At 33.8% G+C, this 26,607-nt stretch overlaps 2 protein-coding genes across 2 annotated transcripts; one reads left to right on the top strand and one right to left on the bottom strand.

The window, feature by feature from the left end:
• Positions 1-576: 576 nt before the first annotated feature.
• On the bottom strand, positions 577-5,875 carry LOC125680941 (uncharacterized). The gene is made up of 4 exons (XM_048920775.2): positions 5,773-5,875; positions 4,698-4,964; positions 3,937-4,131; positions 577-992 (listed from the first exon to the last, which is right to left on the bottom strand). Exons 1-4 carry the CDS (start codon positions 5,822-5,824, stop codon positions 772-774), a joined length of 735 nt encoding a protein of 244 aa, XP_048776732.2. The 5' UTR covers positions 5,825-5,875; the 3' UTR covers positions 577-771.
• Positions 5,876-18,636: 12,761 nt separating this feature from the next.
• Positions 18,637-21,418, top strand: LOC125682333 (uncharacterized). The gene is made up of 4 exons (XM_048922828.2): positions 18,637-18,738; positions 19,814-19,952; positions 20,107-20,361; positions 21,289-21,418. Exons 1-4 carry the CDS (start codon positions 18,705-18,707, stop codon positions 21,392-21,394), a joined length of 534 nt encoding a protein of 177 aa, XP_048778785.2. The 5' UTR covers positions 18,637-18,704; the 3' UTR covers positions 21,395-21,418.
• Positions 21,419-26,607: the final 5,189 nt, after the last annotated feature.

Here is a 26,607-nt window from a genome sequence, read left to right as displayed (position 1 = left end):
GGATGTTTACTCCTCTTACGCACCTTGTCCAACCTCTGGTGTATCCAGGGGTCCGTGTTTGTCCAACTCTCTCTTTTTATTGCTTTTTGGAATTATGAGATTTAACACGCGTAAATCCCCCCAGGCGTATATTCATAAATATTTGATATAATATATATTATATTCAGTTACCGTATATTTCCCCCACAAGTAATGTTGGACATGGAAAAACGCGTACTTAACCCTCAGCGTAAATAACCACTTTAACAGTATGCGATAAAGGAACCAGTCGAAAAGTTGCATGACAAATGTCAAGTAAACTAAATCTTTTTAACTTTACACGTAGTGTAATATTTTAGGATTAATAGAAGTATAATAATTTGGGATTAATAATTAAGTGTTGTTTGATCAAACCTAAGCTGCTATAGCTATGACTACCAACTGAGTTTATAGGCTACGTGAATTTATAGTAATAATGCAAAATATATCATTCTTTATTCATTGAACAGAATTGATCCCTTTGGTAAATAAAATTAATTTTTGTCAGAAGCATTTCAGTCTGCAATAAGAATTTATAATTAGTAACAGAAAGAAAACTTCATAATCAGACCGGGATTTTATGTTGATCTTAATAATGTCCAGTTTCCATGGTCTTTAAAGTAAAATAAGATGATTAAATTCTCAATTAGACGTAAAATGACGTTTAATTTTATTTAAACATGGCATTTACTTGGCATATAATCGACATTAAACGTCATTAAATTTCGGCGTTTACGGAAAATTATAGACGTTTTATAAGATGGTTGGAGTCCGTTCACAAATGAATCCATGGGCAAAAGTTTCGTGTACATCGTCCCACTTTCCTTTGTATGATGTCCGCAAAGCGATGGAATCGATGCCATCTTTCGGTTCCCCGGGGTACCAGTAAAAAGTGGCTATTTCTCGTCCGTCAGAAAAGGTCCAGGTATTATCGGCTTGTTTTTCACCATCAATTCGATATTTCGAGACAGAGCCTGAAATAAGATGAATGGATATGATACCAACATGTAAGTATTATTAAGAGGACATGATAAAAATATTCCATCACAAAACGATACTATTCTTATCATTCAGTAATGTAATAAATAAGCATTATGTATTGTTAATTGCATTTTTAAACCCTTGCTATGTCCAGAGGATTGAACCTGTTTTTCAGAAGCCGCTAAACAGCTGACAAAACTTTATACATCAATGGCGAATGTGGTAAACAGTCGTTTGAATGAAATAGAGCTTTGGACTGTAGCCGTACATTAATTTTAATGACTAAGCAATGTAGTTATCTATTAATGATTTTACTCTCTCTTAGGTGTTGATTTTCACATCACACAATAAAAAAAAGCTTTTAAAAACTCCCATTCAAGTAAGAATTGATTGGTGGTATCATTGTCTGTCTTCTGGAGCATGGACTAGTGCAACTCGAAACATTAAACCTTGTAAATTGAAAATCACACTTTGTTGTTGCACAGTAGTGAATGTAAGGGGAAGGAAAGGGGATTGTTTTAATCGGGTTGTTTTCAATAACATTTCTGCAATTAATGACCCCCATACACTAACCATGAATACGTTTTGAAGAGCCACATCATATACATGTGTATATCCTTTAAAGTTCTGTATTTATCCATACTTTTTTCATTAAGTAGTTCTAACCTTCATTTGCAAATAGAATATACCGGTATCTGAATTACCTTATTAAAATGGGTAATAATGCCATACACCTGAACATTATCGTATGTTGATAATAATTCACAAGACAGCAATTGCATGGCAACACTCTTCCAACACCCTCGTAAATATTCACAAAAAGTAGACACATCCTTTCATTAAAACCTGATTTAAGGTAACTCCATACTCGCAGTTTTATCTGATACAAGTTTAAAATGTGTATTTATTTCCATTCACTAAAGTTAAAACTAACAAATTATCAAATAAAATACATAGGTCATCACACTTTTTAAGATGTGAGACGTACATAAACAGAATCCTATATCACCGTCAGAAAATTGCAATTTTCCTTAAACTCCATACAAACTGGTTGTGACGATATAATAGCATTCATAACAATTTCATGAAACTGTATCTTCACAAAAATATACAAAATGTCTGTAAAAAATACAGAAAATCATCGCATAATAGACTTGATAAAGAAATCAATAGAAACTGAGTTATTGCCCTTGGATTCAATATTTTGAAACGTATCATTGATTATTCATCTATAACTTAGACTTTTGAAATTTTTTATTTTTAACAAGATTTTTTACAATAACTATAGGAAAAGACTCCAACAAAATTTATGTTCGTATCATACATAAATCTAAATAAATCATTGATTTTGCAAAATCTGATGACATCACAGGAGGGTGGAGTTACTTTAAAATGTTTATAAATGCATTAGGGTGAATTAAGTGGCAAATTTTATTATTGTTTAGTGTCGATTAATCGAGATTTTCAATGTAAGATTGTGAATAAAAATAATCCTCATGCTGATTTCACTTACATTTGGTGTTCTTTCGTCGATTTCGTAAACCACCGCGGTGGTCTAGAGGTACATGCGAAAGGCTGGAGTTCGAATCAGACATGAGGTAATCGTAATCGATTAATCGTAATTGTTTGTAATCATTACTTTTTATCAATTAATCTGTAATCGAAGCTATTTTCCATTACTTGTAATCGTAATTTAATCGATTACATCTACATGTATTTGTGGTGTAATTATAATTACTTTTTCAATTACATTCAATAACTCTACACTAAAATATTGTCATTTTGTTAAGTTGGAAATTTAGATTTTAAAGTTCCTGGCAAGGCTGTATGAATTAGTGAATCAATGTTGATGAATGTTCATCACAATTTAATAGCACTAAGGATGTACACAGGTTCAATTGAGTGTACAAATAGTTGAATTCTGTTAACCAACATTAAAGTAATCAATTACATCCTCCTGAGTAATCGATTGCAAGCGATTACAGAAGAAAAATGACTGTAATTGATTAATAATCGATTACACAAAACCCCTCCAAATAATAAATTATTAATCGATTACATTTTGAGTAAGCATGCCAATCTCTGGTTCGAATCCCGGCCGCGACAGTCCTACGTCGACTGTTAAATATCAAGTAGTGACAGTTCCATCGCCAAACACTCGGCATCAGGTGTGAATTTAAAGCTGGGAGTTTTCAGGTCGTATGCCCCATAATGCATGTCCAGTTATGAATATTTGAAGGTATGTTTGGACACAAGTATAGTAGGGAAATATGTTAAGAATTTTTTATATTAAATCTATGAGACAACAACACAAGAATAAACGATATCAGGCCTCAACCGTGCGCAGCTTATTGTGCGCCGTAAATCGAAGGTTTTATAAGGGGTGGATCTGTAGCTCTCTGTTCCGTCAAAATATTTTTTCATAGAGCTACAGTTCTGCAGCTATAGTGTAATTAACTGCTTGACAGGAAGGCATCAACTTATTCGTAAAATGTACCACATGTACATCTTTGATGATCTTAGAATCTCATCAAAACCGGAACAGACAGTGTGACGTCAAAATTATTGATTTTTGTGGTCTTGAATACAAAAGAGTTCCACATCATGGCAGCCTCTATAGATAGCGGGAATTCAATTTTTAACGTTTTCAAAGTAGTACTGAAGCTTATCTAGGCCGTATATCAACATGATTGTATGACAAATCTTTATCATATAATTAATCCTATCATTTATCATGTAAACCTCTTTTGGATTGCCTTCCCCTTTTAAACAAATGTAACTGTTGCTTGTAAGTTCAATGATTCTATCTAAGCGTCAGACATACTAGGTAGAAATTTGATTGACTTCACCTCAAGCGGGTGACAACTCGACATATAGTAAACACTTCTCAAATGGGAAATACTATAACAATATACAAACATCGTTTTAACATTGTACCTGTTGATTGCAAGTTTAAGGATTCTACCAAGAGCTGTTTCCTGTATGTGTTTATCCTCAGCAAATGACCATTGTTTTGGTGGCAGGATGTCTCAGCGGCAGACTTTGTTAAGCCAATAGTATTGACTTTGTAACACAGTGGAACTAGGGGATCGTAGATGTATCCATTTGACGTGCATTCAGACTTTATTTGATCTAAGATAAAAAGCGAAAAACACACTAAATCTAGATTCAACACGCATGCGTACTCGATGAGCTTTGTGATATTGTGAATCCGCCTGAATTGGAACTTTTTAAAGTCATTTTTCAAGAATCATTTTATGCCCTATACAATACCTATGATCCTAATACTCGATTTTCGAACAACTGAAAACACCAAATTTGAAAAGCCGAACATCAACTATCTCCTAAATTCATTAACTATTCACCAATATTTTTATTTTAATCAAAACATGTGTCTAAGTTAAGTTTTAGGCCTTTTTTTCAAGTCCTTCCATCGTTTTGACTTCACCGATGCAATAGAAGTCATTGAACATATTTTATTGTTTAGATTTTTACAACTAGTGTCCCATCCTTTCATTGTAAACATCCTAAAACAATAAAATATATTCAAACTGATTTAAATAATAACCAAATCTAAGTTGTTTACCAATGCCAATGTCACAAAACTATGAGGTATTGCAATTCTATCTGCTACACCAACTTGAACATTCACCAACAGATGTATAGGCATAAATGTATATGAAACATAAGAAAATTACCAGCGATATCGGAACGAAACAAGCTGGTGGCTTGGGTAAAATACGTCAAGCTATCACCTCCTCCTTCATCGAACTGCATAGTCTCACTGTAAGTCACGCAATGGGTTCCGTTAAAGAAGAACAGAGCGCAAGTAGGTGAAAAGTGGCATATCTCTCCACATTTTTCCACTTTCTCCACTTCGTTGGACGCCCCTGGGGCGTGCTGTGACGTCGATGGCGTATTCAGTTGTCTTACATATGTCGTATGCTTATAATGTAGTGATATAACTGGGGAGAAAATAAAACGAATGGTGAAATAAGATATTTAATTTAATATACAAACAAATCTGAATAGTCATACACTCATTCTATGATAATAGAAATCATATGTCCAGTATTTAAACGAGACTTGCTTGAAACTAACGTTATATTTAAAAAAAAAATGATGAGAATGAAAAATTAATTTCTGTCATATAAGTAACAGTATGGAAAGTAATTAATTCCCATTATTTCTCAATTAAGTCCGAAACAGTGGGGAAATGTTTGTAGAGGCATATACATATGTAGGGAGGGGTAACATTTCAACTTTTGAACATCATAGAATGTACGTAAGTCCCATATGTTTTAGAAATATTACAACCAAACTAAGTCTATTTGTATAACCTATGCATCAATCAAAAAGGGTCCTTAAGTATATTAGTGCTAAAGTGTGAACTATAGCGAACACCCCTCTAAATATTAGAGCAATGTTGATTGTCGTTAAAATATTACAGTCAATCAAAGATGATAACCAACTCGTAATTGGTAATCATGACCTTTTTTCTTTACGAGTATGCAAAATATGACGTTACGTTTTTTCATTATGAGTTGTTTTTTTTGTTTTGAAAAACATTGTTGGATAAGATAAGGGCCTTTTTCACTAGGATCGGCTCAATTTATTATATCAAGTGTCCAAAAACTATACTTCGAAGCTTACTTTGTTTATTAATAAACCAAGAAATATGACACAGTAAAGAAAAGCATAAAACCTTTATGATTAAAAGCTCCCCATTTCGCATTATAGTATTATTAAACATAATTAATTTAAATCCCATACCTTTATTCAGAGATAAGAATGGTACAATCACATAAACCGCAATAGGTCTCATTTTAGTCCGTGATAAATGCAGATTGTTTCGAGGGGGCTATCAATAAATACCATTTAAATTCGTGTATCATCGGAAATCAATCAGAGTACATAATATATGACTCCGCAATCAGTGGCATGGTTCCTTCCCGTTGATTTTAATGAATTAAACATGAAATGAAATTTTCGTATGCGTGTTTGGTTTTTATTGATTTCAAAGATTACGGAACAAGACATTGTTGTAACATTTAAGATGCGATGATGCTACCGAACAGCTCTGATATTGAAATTTAGATTAGTCGCAGAACTAATTATGGTCCGAGAATAAATGAAAGACGGCTTCATTTTCTATTCAGTCGGAAACCGATCCACACATAACAGTTTGCAGATTATTCATGAAAGAAGGCTTTGCATCTTGCCGAGGCCTACTACCCGACATTTATATACATCGACGACGTTTCATCTATTAACAATATTCACTTTCATTCATATGTCGAATAGATATATTCCAGTGAACTTGAAATAAAAGACACCAGTCTTCCACATCTGCTTCAGATTTGAATATTTTACTGAACATAGACTTTAAATGGCAAACTAACAACTCAACTTGATAACAGCTTCTCCATCGTCAACTTCCCATATTCATATGGCAGTATTCCATTATCACCGGAATATGGTATTTATGTTTCTCAACTACATGATATCATTATGTACATGTAATTCGATAAGCAAGAACATGTTCTGCGTATAACGAGACATATTATTAACAAATAAATTGATGTTACAAGGGTTTCATTTATTTTATTTGCAAATACAATGTAACCCCTCATTAAGTCGAATGCTGTCCGACGTGTACCATATCAATGGTTATATTGTAGACCGTTCTTTATATACTGATTTTGACAATGGATAACTCCGTTTCCCTGAACAAGATATAAGGCTCACGGAGGGTGTGAGCGGTCAACAGGGGGATGCTTACTTGGTCACCCGAAGACTGATTGATTGTTTAACGTCCCATTCCAGAATATTTCACTAAAGTGGAGACGTCACCGTTACCGGTGAAGGGCTGCAAAATTTAGGCCAATGCCCAGCGCTTATGGCCTTTGAGCAGGGAGGGATCTTGATCGTGCCACACCTGCGGTGACACTGGGCCTCCGTTTTTGCGGTCTCATCCGAAGGACCGACCCATTTAGTCGCCTCTTACGACAAGCAAGGGGTACCCATACTAGCAAGGCCTCATAGAGACACCATTGAATTTAATTTATTGTTTCATGTATTCCATCGGTTTCCATTCTAAACCCCGTGTCCCTAATACCTTTAAACAAGGCACTTCACCCAGATGTACACAAAGATGACAGACTAGGGGTCGTTTTTGGAAGCTCCTGTAGCCGGTTTCGATATTTATGGTTATGTAGCAATATTCCATCTTCACCTGTTTATGGTTTGTATGTCTCTCAACTGATTCGTTACACGAGATCTTGTTCTGCGTTTGATGAAAATTTGAAGCTAACGAACCGTGATTAATCTCATAAGTCCTATAAGGAATACAAATTAGAGAGTTGGGCAAACACGGACATCAGGATATACCAGAGGTGGATCAAGTGCCTTGGAGGAGTAAGCATTCCTTATCGACCGGTCACGCCTGCGTTGAGCCCTATATTTTGATCAGGTAAACAGAGTAACCCGTAGTCAGAATCAGTGTGGCTAAAACGGCCCTAAGAATTGGTATAAAACACGTCAGACAGTATTTGACCCAATGACAGATTGTATTGGCAAACTAGATTATTATAACGACAATAGATGTGCGAAATGCTGACTTAAACGAGACTTGAAACCCCTGTAACATCAACGTGTTTGTCAGTAGCTTGTCTCGATCTAAGAACTTATTATACGCAGAACAAGCTCTTGCGTATTGAATCTGCTGAGAGTTATAAACACCATAAGAAGATGATAATGGAATATTTAAGGAATGACTTTAATTCTGGGGCAAGTTATACGAGTATAACCTGGTTTGGGTCAGTTTACGCTTTATAATCCGCGAAGTGGATTATAAAAAAGCGTAAACTGACCCAAACCAGGTTATACTCGTATAACTTGCCCCAGAATTAAAGTCATTCCTTATAATGTAATGCAAGAGACAAAGATGCTAACCTTCGTTTATGAAAATGTACATAAACTCGGAAAAATACAAGTCAACTAAGCCGCGAAATGATTTAATTAGCAACAGCGACACGAAGCGTCTAGCTGCGAAGCCGAAGGTCGACATCTTTTATCTTAGTTCTACGGAGCCTAGCCATTTATCAAAATATTGTATCGAAAGTGAAGTTTATCATGATAGGAAATATGTGTAGACTATCCATGCAATGCGTATTTCGCTGCCCTTTAGAGATAGAGATCGACTTTGAAGTCGCTCATCTCCGACAGATTGAGAAAATACGGGAAATGCATTGTTTAGGCCTACCCAAAATAAATCTTCAAATATTAGAAAGTGCAATAATTTACGGCTTTCAACTCTGTGAAAACTTTTACTAGATGAAAACTTACCCTTGTATGCAATGTTGTCGCTAATAGTAAATCCGACACAAGAAAATATGTAAGCGAGTAACAAATAGCGATCCACATGTCAATGTGTCTGACATCATATGATAAAATGTGTCGTATGAATTTGTGTTTGCTTTGTTTAAAGACGGATCAAGGAATGAAACAACGCACCCCCTTCCTTTTCCCCAGTGAGAAATGTATTTTTATAATGAACAGGGTAATGCTTATTTGGCAAATCATTAATTCGAATGTAATATCTTTGTTTTAATCTATTATTCGACCATACATACCGAGAAAGATGTTTTACAACAGTGATTTGCGTACAAGTAGATGCTAATATTGACAACGAGAAAACAACATGTGTATCAAACCGAAGTATCTTATTATGTACGTTCACTTTCTATTCCATAGAAGGCTGAAAACAGTGCTGCGATGTAAATTTAGAGAGAGAGAGAAAAAAATAGTTCCGACATCTGGTTGTCAAGGGGGTGTGTCCCCATACCAAACCAGGTTATACAAAAATAACCTGCGTTCTTCAATTGGAATTTGACCAATCAGAGACAAGGATACAATAAGAATTAGATTATTGCTACATAAATATGGTATGTGTTGATCACTGTTTATCATCTTCACTGTTTCATTATCCAATCATGAAATAAAACTAAACTTGGTGCCTCTAATCACTTGTCTCTAAGTCCTGCACTCTAACTAACCTTAAAAGTGACTAATTGTATAATGTCAAGTGTCTACGCTGCTTTTTCCCAGATGTCGTATTTTTCCACTTGCATAACATACAATACACTGTATATTGGTGCTGTTTTAGTGTTTATGCTTTACTTTTACACAAATAGCAATTCACCATGACATATAAGTTTAGTGAACTTTTTTTGCACTCTGAAAGCAACGCACGCTCTTCTATGTAGGACAGAATGGTGGAGGAAATTACATTGTAAGTATAGTAATACAACATACATTTTTAATTTAAAACGTTAACTTAACAAACAAACTCTATGGCAGCTCTATTTTCTATTCTAAATTCATTAATTATAAATCCTTATTCCTAATGAAATTATAATGGTCTGAAAGATATAATCGTTTCAAATATGGTCATTTTCGAGAATATTCTAATGCAAAACTAAAGCATATTTAAGGTATGCCCTCTTCCCCACAATTGAATATCGCGATGACCTTTTAATTTGAAAACGAATAAGGATCTCATCCACTAGTGATGTACAATATGACTATGAAGTTTGGTCACTAATTAGTAGAAGATTCTTGCCATATCCCGGAGAACACTTCTTACATATATGCATGCATATTAGCCGCTGCGATTGTCTTCAAACTCCCAAGATCCAATATTAAAGATAAAATATCAAAGCAAAAATGGGTCAACCTTAACACAAACATAGAGACAGCCAGCTTTACCAAAAGATGTATAGACGAACGTCATTTCAAGTAGATAATTGTTCGCGTGAACAGATATTCTCGAAGAGAATTAAGAAATATTTCTGTAGGAAAATGTTTGATTTTCAAGATAATTGATGAGAAGAGCTTGGTAAGAGGTGATTTCAAGATATTTTCATTTAAAACTCTGTTGATCTGATCCCCTTTTGGTGTTTCCAGAGGTCTGTTTTTACCCTACTCTCAAGTATGAATTACTAAAATTAGAAATAAAAAATTCAACCTTTTGCATCTCCGTGGTAGTTCAGCCGGTTGAGAGCTGCATTCTTCACTGATTTTGACTACGGATAACTCTGTTTTACCTGATCTAGACATAGGACTCACGGCGGGTGTGACCGGTCGACAGGGGATGCTTACTCCTCCTAGGCACCTGATCCCACCTCTGGTGTGTCCAGAGGTCAGTGTTTGCTCAACTCTATATTTTATATTCCTTATAGGAGCTATGAGATTGATTACTGTTCGTTATCTTCACCTTTCATACGTAATATGGAAATAATGGGTTTGAGCCTCCGCTGCGATTGGGTCGAATTGTTAAAGTAAGTCGGCGACAGTTTTTAACTAAGCAAACCGAACTTTGAAAGATGTAAAACTTTTACATAAAATGAAATACCATTACGTGCTATAGATGTCGGTACATATATATGTTACATCGATATGTCATAGAATAGATTGTAATAGTATTTTTTTCATACGTCAGAACAAAAGTCCTGAAAAATTTTGGACAAAGAAACTTACTACAACTATATATTGGGAAATGGATTGTATCGCATTTTACGTTTGATAAGAAACGCTATTTTGGATACATTTTTGTCGTAATTGTTTCAAATACCACAGAACAATTTCTTAGAGCAATTTTGCGATTCTCGAAATTTCCATGCATAATGTCACTGTTCAGGAGCTTAAGAATTCCATCAAACTTGAAAAATAGCGAAGGGGTTTGGAGTAATCCAAGGCTGGAAATATAATTATGATGTACGATGTAAGCATTGCGAATAATCCTCCAGTAAGTTCACTACTACGTCCACCAAATGTCAACTGATAGAAAATGATAAGTAATTGTATACCAACTAATCTGACAAAATGAGTAACGCGAGTTAGGCATGGATGATTGTTCTGGAAACTCCCTTTCCATTACGTTAACATATGTACAGCCAATGTATGTCAAGCATGTCTTTATTATCATACAACAGGAAATACATAAAACTTAAAGGGGCATTAGTTGTGAAAATGATGGCAACCATTTTGTTTTCAAAATCTTTCAATGACACGGAAATATATAAATATATTAATGACTCATAAAAACATTTATTTTATACAAAAGGAGAAGAAACCTTATAAAACTACGTTAGATTACCAAGTCTAGTGTAAAGAAATATATAAGGAAGAATTATAGGCTTGCAAGACAAGAATTATTTAATCACCAAAATTGCATATTCATGTACTGCTTTGAGGGTAAAAGATGTTTGAAATTATTAATAAATACTGGTATTCTTACTGAAATATAGAAGATGGGACAATTTTCATTGAATTCAATTTTTAGTGACAAAATGACAGCTAATGTTCTTTTAAACTTCTGATCTAAAAGAACGAACACAATTTTATCATCAATAACTTTGTATTGAGTCGGAAATGCTTCAAGGAAAAGTGAAACAGTGATCCATCTTAGATACATGAATTAATACACTGATTAATAAAGCGTTGAGGAAAATAAAGGATACTTTTTTTTCAATCTCACAACCATTCCCTCTTATCTTAAAAAACGCTCAGTAGTAAGCGTTGCACATGTCAGAAGATCAGACACCGCTATGTCGATTGAACGAATTCAAATTTGAAATTCAAGCCGGGTACTCTGGAGCATAATCAAAACGAGATTAGATTTTCAATCACTAAGACCACTCCTACCGGCATTGTTTGCTACTCAACAATTAACGGTTCAGACACCTATCGACGATTTTCTAAAGCGGACACATTTTCTCCTTTAAAATCATCAATCAACGATTGCGATAGAAAGGCGATCGAAATGTTTTGTTTGTCTTTGATATTGCTTTCAATTATCCCCACAGATTTATGTTTAATGCATTATTTCTCACGACAAATTAGTAAATGTAATATGAAATCGAACATTGACTGTGATATTGTCCGTAATAATTGCATAAAGGAATACGTTTCTGGGAATTTCATCGCAATTACTACTGGTTTATGTATGGCTATGCAGAGTACGGAGACTGTGCACAGAAACATACGGTGGGCAAAGACCTATAGTTCCCCTCGACGCTCACCATAGTAACGGGTTTAAAACCAAACTCACCGAACAATTACTTGGTAAAATGTGATAGTTTATGCCATGTACATGTCAATATTTTACTTCTCTTTTTGTTGTTGTTTCATCCAACAAGATGACTATGCGCTAATGATATCGGTTTTGATATAATATGATATGAATGTAATACACGTACATTTGATGTGGCTTAATACATAAAGTCGTATTTCATAATGTATTATTATTGGGTTATCAAAATTATAATTTCAGTATTGGTAGGAGCTATGGCATGCATCATATCTTTAAAAATCTTCTTAATTCCTGGTCATACATGTACCACTACTAACTGAGTGCGTGATAATAATGAAGAGCCTCCGCCAGAAACTGAAACTCATTGCCCTTGGTCCAGGAATTTTGGTATTATGGCGCGACAGTTTACCTTTTATAATGAAATGAACTATTTCTTTATAATCTTTAATCCTGAAATTCAAACAACCGAGTACAAAACATTATTGCGCCCAATCTAATTAAAATTAGATGTTAGATCCGCTCGCGTACTCGCATACTTTTAAACGTGTATGCGAGTACGCGAGCGGATCTAACATTTAATTTTAATTACATGTAGATTGTATTGCGCCGAGAAGGCTTTACCAAAGTAGTAAACGTTATGACCCCTGGGTCAGGGGTTCGGGTGTTACGATGAGTCTCATTATATAATTCGTAATTAAAATGCATTACAGGTATTCTTTTGAATTATTTCGTCTGCTTATCATCGAATTAAAAAATACTAAATACCGGCAAGAAGACCTACGTAAAAACTCATGACCCAAGAGTTTGGCTGTATGGATATTATAGCAAAAGCATTAAATCTTTAGAACTCTTCACTCCTGGGTACCTAGGGATAAACACTAAAGGCATTGTCCTAACGATACAAATACTCCGATAAAATTCATCTAAAGATAGGAATCTTCAATAAAAATTTATGTACATCCAATATTTCACACGATTAGGAGTCTTAGGGTGACTCCAAGCTTTTGTAAAACATTACATGGATTGATTTGATCGAATACTCTCGATCTCAAAATAGACTTTTCTAGCCTTTCTCTGCTAGTTCCTAGTGAGGAAATCGCTTGCAATTGTTAACAACACACAGATAACAACACTGGTTAACAATGTATAAAGAATTACACTTTTACTGGAAATGATCGGAAAGGAGTTTTCCACTAGAATAAAGAAACGTGTGATATCCGAATATTGCCTTGCGGCTTCCATATAAAGCAATGACTAAATATCTTAACTATTCTGTCAACCTGTTTTGCCTTCTGATCTCGGGAAATATTGTTCTACAGTATGTATTTGAGTACAGTACATATACACGAGAAGAAGAAAAAAATAATTTTGATCATATTATTTGGTATTCCATGCTTAAAAACTTGTAAAAGATCCAAACCATCCATACGGAATCGAAGGGTTTTCTTAGTTTGGTGATTATGAAAGATGCGGAATTATTTTTATGTTTGAATTTATTTTGGTCAACTATCTGCCGTGCCGCAAATTTATTTGAATTCTAATTAGCTTGTATTGATGAGTTTATCCTGAATGAATGAGAAAGGCCGATAATGGATTATGCATGCTTGTATAGAATAATAAACCAGATTTGAATGAAAGTGAATCCTCTAAGATTGACAGAGTTAAGATTATCTCCCTTTTATGCAAAAGTACCAATAGACTTGTATTCCATACATTTGTGCAGCAATATTCCATTACCACCTGCATACGGTGTCTCAACTGATTGGATTCACGAGAACATGTTCTGCGTATGGTCAAAATATATACATGTAACGCAATAAATGTACACGTTTACATATATTCAGAAATTTTGCGATATATATTTTGTAAATGATTGATTATTTTGTCTATACATATTTGATTTCCTTTTCAATACCAGGAATCAATAACGATATTATTATATGTACCCCATTTCAAGTATTCTTTAGGTAAAATATGTCATTTTTAAAAGAGGTAAATTTATGACTGTGCAAAATTAAAATGATTTTTAAAGAATTACAAAATTATCCTTTTGTAAACATAAAAAAGACTCGAGTGTTTGTCTACATACCACAGAATTAAGGTTAAAATATCGCCCTTATCCTTGCATTCAGAAGGTTCATAGTTTGGTTGTCAACATTAAATGAAATATTCTAATGCTTAACATCAATTTTTTTTTTTTTCAAAAATCGTGAACCAGTCCCTTTACCTCGTGTATGCACGGATGGATAGAAGCTATACGTAATTATAGTGAATTTGGACGTAAAACCAGACATTGGAGATTTAAAGCCTTAATTGAATAAAAGTAGAAAGTACAGGTGTTATTTGTTTTGTTGTGATTGTATTTTGTTTGAAAGTGGATGCTGTATACTGAATAATGCACAATTGTGATGTCTCCATATAAGTGATAGGAAATTTCTTCAAGCTCTCCTTTGATACTAAGACCCATTTTCTAATCATTGAACATATCCCCAAACGAATTAAAGATAGATTAAATTCAATACATAAATATTAATTGATTGAATTCAATTAAAAATAGGTCAAATTTCCTATTGAAATAGGCCCATCTTTAATAGAATTTGATTCTCTCTTTAATTGATCTAGAGATAGGCTAATAATTTGAATTTTGAGTTTAAAAATATTTTATGTTTTGTAATATTTGAAGTTACTTTTTTATTAATTAGACCAATCTTCAAATAATTTTTAATTTTTTTTTTATTCCAATAAAAGACAGCTTCAATTATGTAATCTCAAGTTGGATCAATGAAATGGTATCAAATGAATTAGATTTGTCCAATTCCATTGCAGAAAAGTTCAAATAGTGGAAAAGTAAAGATGGCTTTATTTGATTCATAAGTGGATTAACCGAAGTAAACCTTCAAATCTTTTTGGGTCACTCATCTTCAATTCAATTAGAGATAGGTCAATTTATTAGACCCGAGGAGTAACAGGAGTTTGTGCCCGCATCCCCAAAAACTTTGAAAAAGGAAAGAGAGTAGCAAAAGACAAAGAATATATTATGTTATAGAGTACATGTATGAATCGGGGTAGGGCTCCCAAACTCCCAGGGACAGCATGACGGAGATACAATGGGGAAAAGCATGTTTTGTATTAATAATTCATTGTGTATTATGCTTACAGTGTAATTGAGATGTAGGTTTGCAGCGAAAAGTATGACAAAAACTATGAATGCTACAGTGATTGAAGTGAAATGATATGAACACCTCAGTAAGGTACAATATTTATTATATAAAAAGTAAACGACAGCTCTCCCCCGATTAGCCGCTGTAATATTAGATAGTGACCCCATTGAAAAACGACCCCAGGGACGTTAAAAACTGACACCATACAGACGTTGTATTAATCTAAATTAATTTTGATAATCATTATGCAGAGGAGCAATAGATAGTACTCTGACAATTTAATATTCATATCGTAAATCACTTAATGTATTATGTGTAAATAGAATGATGAAATACAGGAAATAATGATTTTTTTTCAGTAAACAGAGATTTTGTTAATTTTTTGGGTTTGGATTTGGAAATTCGTTGTTGTGGTGTGATATTCAAAATGTATTAAAATCCCCTAAAAGTATCTTATGACCCCATACCCCCACTCAACTTATCATTTTACAGTAATAAAATACATGTACCACCCCCCACCCCCGCCCGATTAAATTTTTGATTTGCTTCCTGTGTAGTCTTAGAGTCTACTAATAATTACGCAACACAATGCGTAAATCTTATTCATAATCCACATTCTCCTACCATTTTTTAATGCTTGATAAGGTTGGTGAATAAGCCGCTGTTCTAAAACAAATGGTTAATCTGGCCTTGACGTACTCGAGAATAAATTATCTGACTTAAACCCAATCTCTACCCAGAGTTGTCGTTCCTTGCTCTAAGTGGACATAGACTACCAATTATTTTGCTATACATTCCTTTACAACATAAAAATTAATATAAAAAATTCCACCGGCTCAACTTACCTGAAACTTGGTACAGACTTAGAGTAATTCAAGTCCAAAAATATTTGTGAATGTCAGGAAAATCCACAGCACACAAGTCCTGTTATGACACCGCAAGTAACCCCTACCCTGCATATTTCCCTTTCCCTTTGAGAAGCAGGTAAACAATGGCCTATTTACACCCTTCCTACTACACACTTAAGAGCAGAATTTCCCATTATTATAAGTTTTTAATTTTTTGCAGACCCTCTTCTTTCCATTTATGCCCTATAATAACACAAATCCACCCCACATACATCCGCAAGAATTTTTAAGAAAAAAATAGGCACTACTTGCGTGGTCAACGAAATAGGGGTAAAATTAGTAGTCTGTAACCTAATAAAGACACAAACCTTGTTTAATTTTCATGAAACTCGGCACAGCAACTCCTGCAGTCATACTGAACATCCCTATTAAGTTTCATTGGATTCAGGTACTCTCAACAGCAGAGTTATGGCCCTTTGAAGTGATGAGCTGGATCTCCTAAAACAGAGGATGGAATAAGCATGAGACACACAATACACCATTTTGAAATGCTCACATATGACATATTCTGCAATATATTTCTTTCCAATTATTTTTATATATTGTATACATATCCCCTTTACTTAATTAGGATAACATCTTTGATCAATAATGTAGATATATATTCTTAAGATATTTTTGAAAAGTTAACCCCAAATATGGTAAAGTTTCTTAAAAAATGTCTAAAATAAAATATTTAACGGTGAAAATTTACATAAGAAAAAATATTTAGAAATTCTGCATTATATTGGCTGTAAAAAACAACAGTAAAGGTCAATGAAAATACATGTATATTAATCCCTTAGCTGTAAGCAGATAAGCAAACAGGACCACATCAGCCATTATCAGGATGTGGCACTTACTGGTCATGCTGGGTTGTCCCTGGTCACATTAAAACTGTCATAGATATGTGCAAGATGCCATTCTAAGGTTACCAAACATTAAGCACTATAAATATAGGTGAGCTAAGAGAATTCAAGGTATCAATGTCTGAATCTGCCAAAAGAAGTACTACTACTCTACTCACCAACATGTTTTAAAAAAAACATGGCTCCTTGGAACAAAGGGAAGCAACTCTGCAAGAGGAAGCTCCCAAGGCAAGGCGGATTTCATCAAGGTAATTCTCATGGCCGCAAGACTAAGACTGGGGTACAGAGAAATTCAAGTCGACGATCATTTGTCAGGCCGAATTCAACAGATCATGAAATAGGGGTAAAATTAGTAGTCTGTAACCAAGTGAGTGTAAGGAACGATAACTCTGGGTAGAGATTGACCTAAACCGTGCTGAAAATAAATAATTCGTCCTGTCAAATGTTGCCCCCTCCCCAACACACATGTACATCCCCAATGCTTTAATCTCCCTATTTTTGGAATATGGCCCTGGATACTGGAATTTTGCGACAGTTTGTCTTCACTTTGGAATTGGAATGGATAATTGGGCAGATATCTATATCAAAAACAGAATTATAAATGTTTGGGCCAATATTGTCAATGGCAAAGATACCAAATTGTCATATCTATTTTATCAGCTGATATATAAATAAAACATTTAAATGGTATCGAAATGAAATGGATAAAAAATGTTAAAAGCATTATCGATGATTGTGGCTTAAGTATTTTAAAAATGGATATTCCAATATGTACAAAACAAAAGATGGCATGTAAATTCATTAAAACAAAAATTATATGATCACTTCCAGCAGCAATGTTTGTCAGAATGTAATAATTGCAGCAAAGGTAAAATATACAACTTATTTACAAATTCTGAATTTAAATGTTAAAATTATATCTTATCAAATTTGGATATTTATAGAATACGTAAAATTGCAAGATTCAGAACGACAAATCACCGCTTACCAATAGAAACGATACAAAAAACATTCCGTACATTGGAGATCATTTTTCAATGTTGAAATTTGACCCCACGAAAAATGATCTCTAGTGGTAATTTTTCAAAAAGGTTGAAAAATTACCCTTGGGGTCGTCTTCAATGGGGTCACTATTTAATGTTACACCGGCATTAAAAAAAAAAGTCCATAGTCATCATTTAGTAGTATAAATATAAATTCGCTCAACTGTGAGATGTATGGCCACTTGTTGTTACTTTTTGTGATATTTCTGTGCATTCTGCCTTCTTCCCAAAACAACGTTAACCCATGGGAGGTATAACCTTCATCATATCTGTCTGTCGTTTCATCCATCTATTATGTGACAATTGCTTTCATCTACACCTACCTGGTAGTTAAATGTAGTTTCAAGCTGAAGACTTATCAACTATACAGTGCTACTCACTTTTGCATTTTACCCTTTTACACCATGAAAAGATGAAAATCGAGGTCAAAGAAATTAACTTTATTCACGCACATGTTCAGAGTCATCATGCATAAAGATATATCTCAGATATTTTGATACCAGTATACTAGTACTAAGCCTTCTGTTCCATATATTTTTGGCGTGATAGTTGAAAATTCACTATCGTGTCGTGATATTATTACTTATATAACGGTGGAATTGTCGTCCAGCGGTCACAGTCTGTCTGATAAGATAACACTTTAGCTCACAATGTTCTTCTGGAAGGTCTTTGGAGTTTTCTTGGGTACGTTTTAATTAAAGATACTAGTAATCTACTAATGAACCTGGTAACTGTTCGTCGTGTTTAGGGAGATTTTAGTATTTTTTTTCCTTTGTATATTCCATTTAATCTTTGATGAATTATTTCACATCAGACCTAAATAGTTATCACTTGGTTACGACTCCATATTTTTAATTATTTACGATGGAGGTAATGTGCAGATAGTTTTGACCGAATGTGATTTCTCTATCGTTATCCTGTTTCATTATAGAAATGCGGTATCAAATTACATTTTTTCTTTCATACTTCACTTAAATTATTTGAAAGAATGTCAAAATATAATAATCATGTATGACACATATGTTAACCAGGTTGCACAACGCACACTGACAGATCTGTAAGACAAACAAAAAATAAGTGTCTGTTTTGTATTTCCTTTCTCTTTTCTCATTGTTTTCTGAAATCCTATTGGTTTAATAGATATGTATTCAATGTACGAGTCAAAAGTTCGAATCTAAGAAACGCCATTCTCTTTCTCCGTAGTCTCATTCTAAAAATGTTCTATCTCCACTACTCAATGAACAATAAACACAGTGTCAGGTCTCTGTCCATATCAGTCTTCCTTTTCATCCAATATGGCTTTCTGTTTTATACCAGATTGTATTTATCCAATATGATTTTCTGTGTTAGACCAGATCGGGATTTTCATGTATATCTATATGGAAAGCCAACGAGGTCAAAATTATGTCCCTGTAACTATGAATTTGTAACTACGCAATGCACCATTCGTTCGAAATGTTAAATGTAACTCGACAATTGCAGCAATTGTTAGTACCAATTTAGTACGCATTTCTATCTAAACATTGTACGTATAATGCATTGCGTAACAACATTTACAGTCATTCCAACCTACTGTGTTGATATAGCACGAATTATGATTAATGCATAAGTTACATTTAACATTTCTACATTTACGTGGAACGAATGGTACATTGCGTACATGTAGCTACACATACACAGTTACAGGGATAGAATTTTTACCCCATTGGCTTTCCATATATCTATGGCTTGGAAATTCATGAGTTTTTTCTGTTTGAAGGTCTGTTATCAACTTCCACCGGAAGCATCGATCCACAAGAAATCTGTAACCAGCTCTTCGCCCTAGACTGCAACAACTACACACCGATAGAGACTGACGAGTCGGTATGTGGCACCGATAACGTCCATTACGATAACTAGTAGGTATTCCACTTCTGTGCAGTATTATACAATAAGTGATATTTTGAGGCCAATACGACGTTTTATTTACCTGCGAAAGGCAATATTTATCGTGTTCGGAGAGAAGAAGCAATTATTTGTTTTATTGAAATGTCTAATACATCATTTTTGTAGCTGTCTGTTTGGCAAAGCTCGATGCATAAATCCTTCCATAGATATCAAGCAAGTAGGTCATTGCCACACAAACACAGGTCACCAGACAACCCCTCTCACAACTACCATCATCCATACCTCTGTCACCACCCCTGCCACCACCACCACCACGATGAGCTTTGAAATGCAACTTGTATGTGCTAATGCCAATCTCATCACATGTACGAACGAAATCAGCCTTATTTGCGGAAGTGATTACAAACTTTACCAAAACAGGTAAACGATAATCATACTATGAAATTTATTACATATGGTTATCCACTTTCATGTACCCGGCACCAATCCAGGTGTAACCATGTATAGTGCATTCATTCAAATATTTCTTCACTTACGGTAGTTTTGTTGACTATAAATATACAGTATTGAAGACACATGTATTTGCTTTATAAACATATTTCAAATGCAGTGTGTGCCATGAATGATATTCTTAAACGCCAAGTGACTGTGTCTCATTTCTTTTTTCAATGACCATGTAGCACGTGAGAGCTTTAATAATTTGCCTAGATGGTCTAGCGCGTTGGCCACACACTCTGATAAAAAATTCAGTTTGGTTTCGAAGGTTATGAGTTCAATCCCCCGAACTGAGCTGGGATGGAAGTGGATTACCATATACATGTATAAATAAAACACAGAAATTCACAATCATTTGGACACCCACTTTCGCCCCTACCCGGGGTTGAACTAATGACCTGCGGGATCAAAACTCATACCAGCATGTGAACAGCGTGCTAAACCGCTCGACCATCTAGGCAAGTCTTAATACAATTGCTTTCGATGACGATAGAATTCTCGCCACGCTGTCACACGTTACGCAGTCATTGAAAATAGAAATTGGATATAGTGATTTGATGTAGACTTAAGAGGATCATACAAGATACATACTTCTCAATGAACAACATAACTGCCCTAAGTGAAGAAATATTTGATATAGATGACAGAAAAATTAACTATTATATGGACACCCACTTCCACACCTACCTCCGTTGAACTCACGACCAAGATGATTAATATTCTTGCAACTGATTTATGCTTTTCTTAGAATAAACGGTTTAGAAAAATATTTTCTCTCGTCGCATGATTTTGGTTCTAAAAGTCCATTTATGCCCAGTTCTGTTTTGATTTGTAAGATCTTGTTTATTTCAGTTGTAAGTTTACATTGGCTATGTGCAGTATGCCTGGACTCCACAACCTTACGCTAGCCGATTGTCGCAATCCTGGCAGACGTGTGGCCCAATATATTATTAATTAATTGAAAACATCTACCTGCATTTTACTTCTCCGTGTTCGTTGTTGTTGATGTTTTTATTTATTTATTCATTTTAAAACTACAGATAAAATGTTTAAGTTGTCTGGTAAACTTAGATCATTTGTTAAAAACCTATCTATTTAGAAAATTGAAAGGAATATAGCCAAAATCAATTTCTTTCGTACCTATTGCACATATCTTGGAGAAACATTCTTAGGTTTTGATGAAGCGTAAAAATAGAATTAATCTGAATATGTATTGCAGAATTTTAAAAGTGCGGTAACTCATCGAGAATCCCCAAGTTTGTGCAAAGTTATTCTTCCTCTCGTCGTTGAAAATTGAATAATTGTTTAGCAGGGAGACATCACAAATTATCGGGTCTTAGTGGGGTTATCACCAGAGGGCGCCGATGTACCCGACGGTGATAACTCTACTCAGACCTGATAATTTGTGATATCTCCCTGCTAAACAGTCCATAATAGTTTTATTATCCTGAAGAATCTGCACGTTAAAAAAACTATCACACATTTATTGATTTGTACCATGTATTTTTTTTTTTTAAATTCAAAACGTCTGCAAATTCGTAATAACTTTCTCTGCAGAAAATTCTGATAACTTTTCAATAGTTTTCGAGGGGTGGGATCAATGTTACCCTCAACTACATACATCTATATATATATATATCCAAGCAAAACATTGAGGCTTGAGAAAGTCAAACGAGAGAAATCTTTCAATTTGACGTCACAGTAGAATGACGCAAAACATAACTTCAAACGTAAACATTTCGTAACATATTTCAAGACAAAAACGTAAACATCAAGTGAAATGCAAAATTGCATTAGAATGGAAATATTTAGTGACCGTTAATATTGACGCTGAAGTTTATGATTAACGATTCCACATATTTTCAATATCATTTTTATTAGAGCTTTCTCGTGCGATTAGAAGTTGTCTCCCAAAGAGAGACAACTCATTTGTTATCCTGCGCGTGAGGGAGACATCACGAATTGTCTCCCTCCACGTGACCAGCCCTCGACCAATGAAATTGACTGTATTAATCTGAAGGATAATAACATTAATTATATATCTCTTGCATAATTGATTGGTTTAGCGGAATAAATTGAAAGAATAACAAATATTTAAAAAAGCCCAAGGTTAAAACGGGACAGTTGTCGCTTTGATCGTCTACCGCTACTGCTGAACGTAAGTTTGAGGACGAATGCTCTGGGCACCATCATTGAAGTATTTTTTTTATTATTGTTTTCATCATTTTCAACAAATACATATACACCTTTTACTCACACTCTCATACAGATTAAAGAAAGCTATATAGACAATTACATGTATATTCTAGTACTTATTGTTAAAAAAAAGAAGAAATGCTGTTATCATTAATTGAAAAGACATTTCCATTTAGACCATTTCTTTTTGTAAAACATTTGTTCTGTAAGTTTTTCTTCCAAAAGGTAGTAATCATATAAACATTTCAAAACATCATCAAAAACAATATTGACATTCTTTCTTGAATATTGGAATATGTATCTCTTTACTAAGAGGATTATAAAGTTTAAAACCATGTGTTCTTTTTCTGGAAAACCAAAAATAACAGTTTGTACACTAAATCCCATTCTTTTACCAGATTTTTGAAAAATCCAATCTGATATTTTTGTCCATAGTGTAGAGACAGAAGGACAATAAAAAAAAAGATATGCTTAATTGTTTCTGGTTCTAGTGCACATATTGAACAAAGTGGAGAGTTTTTATTTTTTGATATATGTAGGAGTTTGTTAGTACCCAATATTCTATGAATGATTCTATAGTTGAACCATATCAGTCCTGAATCTTTTGTTACAGATTTGATGTTTGTATATACATGTTTCCAATTTAAATCTAATTGCAAATTTAAATCATTATCCCATTTGTTTTCACAAATAGGTCGATGCTGTGATTTTGATATTAAATAGTCATAAATATTCCTAGAACCTTTTTTGTATTTGCATAGAATTTTAATGAATTCAGGTTGATATGGTTGAAAAGTTGTATAATGTATAAGCAGTTTGATATTAGACCATGAGTGGACAATAGCTTGTTTCAATCCCTCATATGTAGTAAATGGAATCTGAATTGAGTAATCATTTGTATTACTCTGGGAGCTGATAAAGTTACCATGCTTATCTAATAAATCAGATATTATATGAAACCCCTTGTCATATAATTGCTTGCAAAATATGTATTTATTTTGAATCTTTATTTTATCATTATACCACAGGGGTTCCATAAAAAATATGAAAATCATTCATTTCAAAACTTTCCAAAAATTCTGCGAAGTAAAATAAAGTTTCTTTCCAAAAAGAGTTTCTAGTGGAATTTGCTTTTTGTTTACAGTAAACAGGTCCAAAATGACACAATTTTGTAATGTTACAACCAGTAATTTCAGAAAATAAGCTTCTCCAGCTACATGTAGAATTAGTTGTAAAGAGTCTCCTAAACCAAGTTAGTTTGAGAGACTTGATAAATGTTTCTATATTGGTCATTCTACACCCACCATTTTCAAAATCTAATTCTAGTGTTTTTCTAGAAATTTTCTCCATTTTGTTCCCCCATATAAATTTGTAAAAAGCTTTTATAAGTTGCTTTATCCACTGTAAACTTGGTTTGGGAAGCGAAATGAACAAGTGCGTAAATTTTGATAGAAACAAACTTTTCACCACTGTAATTTTTCCTATGGGAGAAATATTTCTTTTTGACCATTGGGTTATATCTTTCTGGATAGCTGTAAGCCTGTTATCAAAATTAAGCTTTTCCATGTTCTTAAGGTTTACAGTATATGTAATGCCTAAAACTGTGAATGGTCCTGTTGTCCATTGTAATCGAGTATCACTACAAAAAGCATCTTTAGTATTAATCTTAGAACCAATCCAAATTGATTTGGTTTTGGAAGTATAGGGTTTTAAACCTGAAAATTGAAAGAGGAGATCAAGAGCACTTTTTAGACTTTTTTCTGATCCATCCAAAAATAAAACTGTGTCATCTGCATATTGTATTAAACAAATTCTTTCTTTCTTTATTTTAATGCCCCTAATGTTTTTGTTTTGTCGTATCATATGGCCTAAAATTTCGACACAAAGGTTGAATAAATAAGGAGATATTGTATCACCTTGACGACAACCCCTGCCAATTTCAATTTTTTTTTGAAAAAACACCATTTTGAATAACACATAATTTGAACTTATTGTATAACACTGATACCCATTTGATAAGATCATGACCGAAATTAAAAAATTTTAAGTTTTCGTACATAAATTTCCATGAGATAGAGTCAAATGCTTTTTATCATTGAAGTATTGCTGCTGAACACAAACTTACGGATTGGTCTTGTTTTCTTGACACTATCAGTATCATATCATGAAAGTACTACACCTGAAGTTAAACTGAGGCCGGTGTGGTACGATAAAGATTCCCTCTTGCTCAAAGGCGGTAAGCGCCTAGCATAGTCCTGAAATTACGAGTGAAAGATTCTCGAGCAGGGTGTTAAACAATATATAAAAGCAGCCATATATATATATATATATATATATATATATATATATATATGTGTGTGTGTGTGTGTGTGTGTGTGTGTGTGTTACTAAATGTAAAGCTTTACTAAATGTCTTCGTGTTCCATTTTTTTCTTTTTCTCTTTTCTTTTAAAAGTAATATTATATATATATAGACTATTACATCGTCACTTGATTGAACAAAAGTCATACCGCTGCTATCTAAAATTGTCTCAGTTATTCCCTAATTGTGATGGTTCTTCGTAAATATTGCCAATCAAGAACACGAATACCTAACATTTACAAAATGTACGATGAAATTGAAAGAACATAGGATCGATAGCGATGATAGCAGGCTATGTGAGATGGAGGGAGAATGAAGATTTCAAGACATTGCATGAGGAAGTTCCTGTCCCACGTATCCAATAGAAGTATGGCGGCAATGCATAAAGGTTTTCCCCAACCAAGACAGACCATGTTACCTGTCATCCATAAGCTTTTCTTTGAAGCCCCACAGTGATTTTGATATTAAATAGTCATAAATATTCCTAGAACCTTTTTTGTATTTGCATAGAATTTTAATGAATTCAGGTTGATATGGTTGAAAAGTTGTATAATGTATAAGCAGTTTGATATTAGACCATGAGTGGACAATAGCTTGTTTCAATCCCTCATATGTAGTAAATGGAATCTGAATTGAGTAATCATTTGTATTACTCTGGTAGCTGATAAAGTTACCATGCTTATCTAATAAATCAGATATTATATGAAACCCCTTGTCATATAATTGCTTGCAAAATATGTATTTATTTTGAATCTTTATTTTATCATTATACCACAGGGGTTCCATAAAAAATATGAAAATCATTCATTTCAAAACTTTCCAAAAATTCTGCGAAGTAAAATAAAGTTTCTTTCCAAAAAGAGTTTCTAGTGGAATTTGCTTTTTGTTTACAGTAAACAGGTCCAAAATGACACAATTTTGTAATGTTACAACCAGTAATTTCAGAAAATAAGCTTCTCCAGCTACATGTAGAATTAGTTGTAAAGAGTCTCCTAAACCAAGTTAGTTTGAGAGACTTGATAAATGTTTCTATATTGGTCATTCTACACCCACCATTTTCAAAATCTAATTCTAGTGTTTTTCTAGAAATTTTCTCCATTTTGTTCCCCCATATAAATTTGTAAAAAGCTTTTATAAGTTGCTTTATCCACTGTAAACTTGGTTTGGGAAGCGAAATGAACAAGTGCGTAAATTTTGATAGAAACAAACTTTTCACCACTGTAATTTTTCCTATGGGAGAAATATTTCTTTTTGACCATTGGGTTATATCTTTCTGGATAGCTGTAAGCCTGTTATCAAAATTAAGCTTTTCCATGTTCTTAAGGTTTACAGTATATGTAATGCCTAAAACTGTGAATGGTCCTGTTGTCCATTGTAATCGAGTATCACTACAAAAAGCATCTTTAGTATTAATCTTAGAACCAATCCAAATTGATTTGGTTTTGGAAGTATAGGGTTTTAAACCTGAAAATTGAAAGAGGAGATCAAGAGCACTTTTTAGACTTTTTTCTGATCCATCCAAAAATAAAACTGTGTCATCTGCATATTGTATTAAACAAATTCTTTCTTTCTTTATTTTAATGCCCCTAATGTTTTTGTTTTGTCGTATCATAT

Source organism: Ostrea edulis, chromosome 2, assembly GCF_947568905.1.
Source record: "Ostrea edulis chromosome 2, xbOstEdul1.1, whole genome shotgun sequence".
Classification (NCBI taxonomy): Eukaryota; Metazoa; Mollusca; class Bivalvia; order Ostreida; family Ostreidae; genus Ostrea; species Ostrea edulis.
Note: the sequence above shows the minus strand (reverse complement) of the source record. Positions and strands in the feature narration are given on the sequence as shown.

What these genes read in the sequence shown, in the direction of transcription:
- LOC125680941 (XM_048920775.2), bottom strand. Translation starts at nt 5,824, where the DNA reads ATGAGACCTATTGCGGTTTATGTGATTGTACCATTCTTATCTCTGAAT. An exon ending in ATTCTTATCTCTGAATAAAG is followed by an intron (nt 4,965 to 5,772) that starts GTATGGGATTTA and finishes TTTTCTCCCCAG; the next exon opens with TTATATCACTACATTATAAG. An exon ending in GTTTCGTTCCGATATCGCTG is followed by an intron (nt 4,132 to 4,697) that starts GTAATTTTCTTA and finishes TTTTTATCTTAG; the next exon opens with ATCAAATAAAGTCTGAATGC.
- LOC125682333 (XM_048922828.2), top strand. Translation starts at nt 18,705, where the DNA reads ATGTTCTTCTGGAAGGTCTTTGGAGTTTTCTTGG. An exon ending in GGTCTTTGGAGTTTTCTTGG is followed by an intron (nt 18,739 to 19,813) that starts GTACGTTTTAAT and finishes TTCTGTTTGAAG; the next exon opens with GTCTGTTATCAACTTCCACC. An exon ending in TACAAACTTTACCAAAACAG is followed by an intron (nt 20,362 to 21,288) that starts GTAAACGATAAT and finishes TGTTTATTTCAG; the next exon opens with TTGTAAGTTTACATTGGCTA.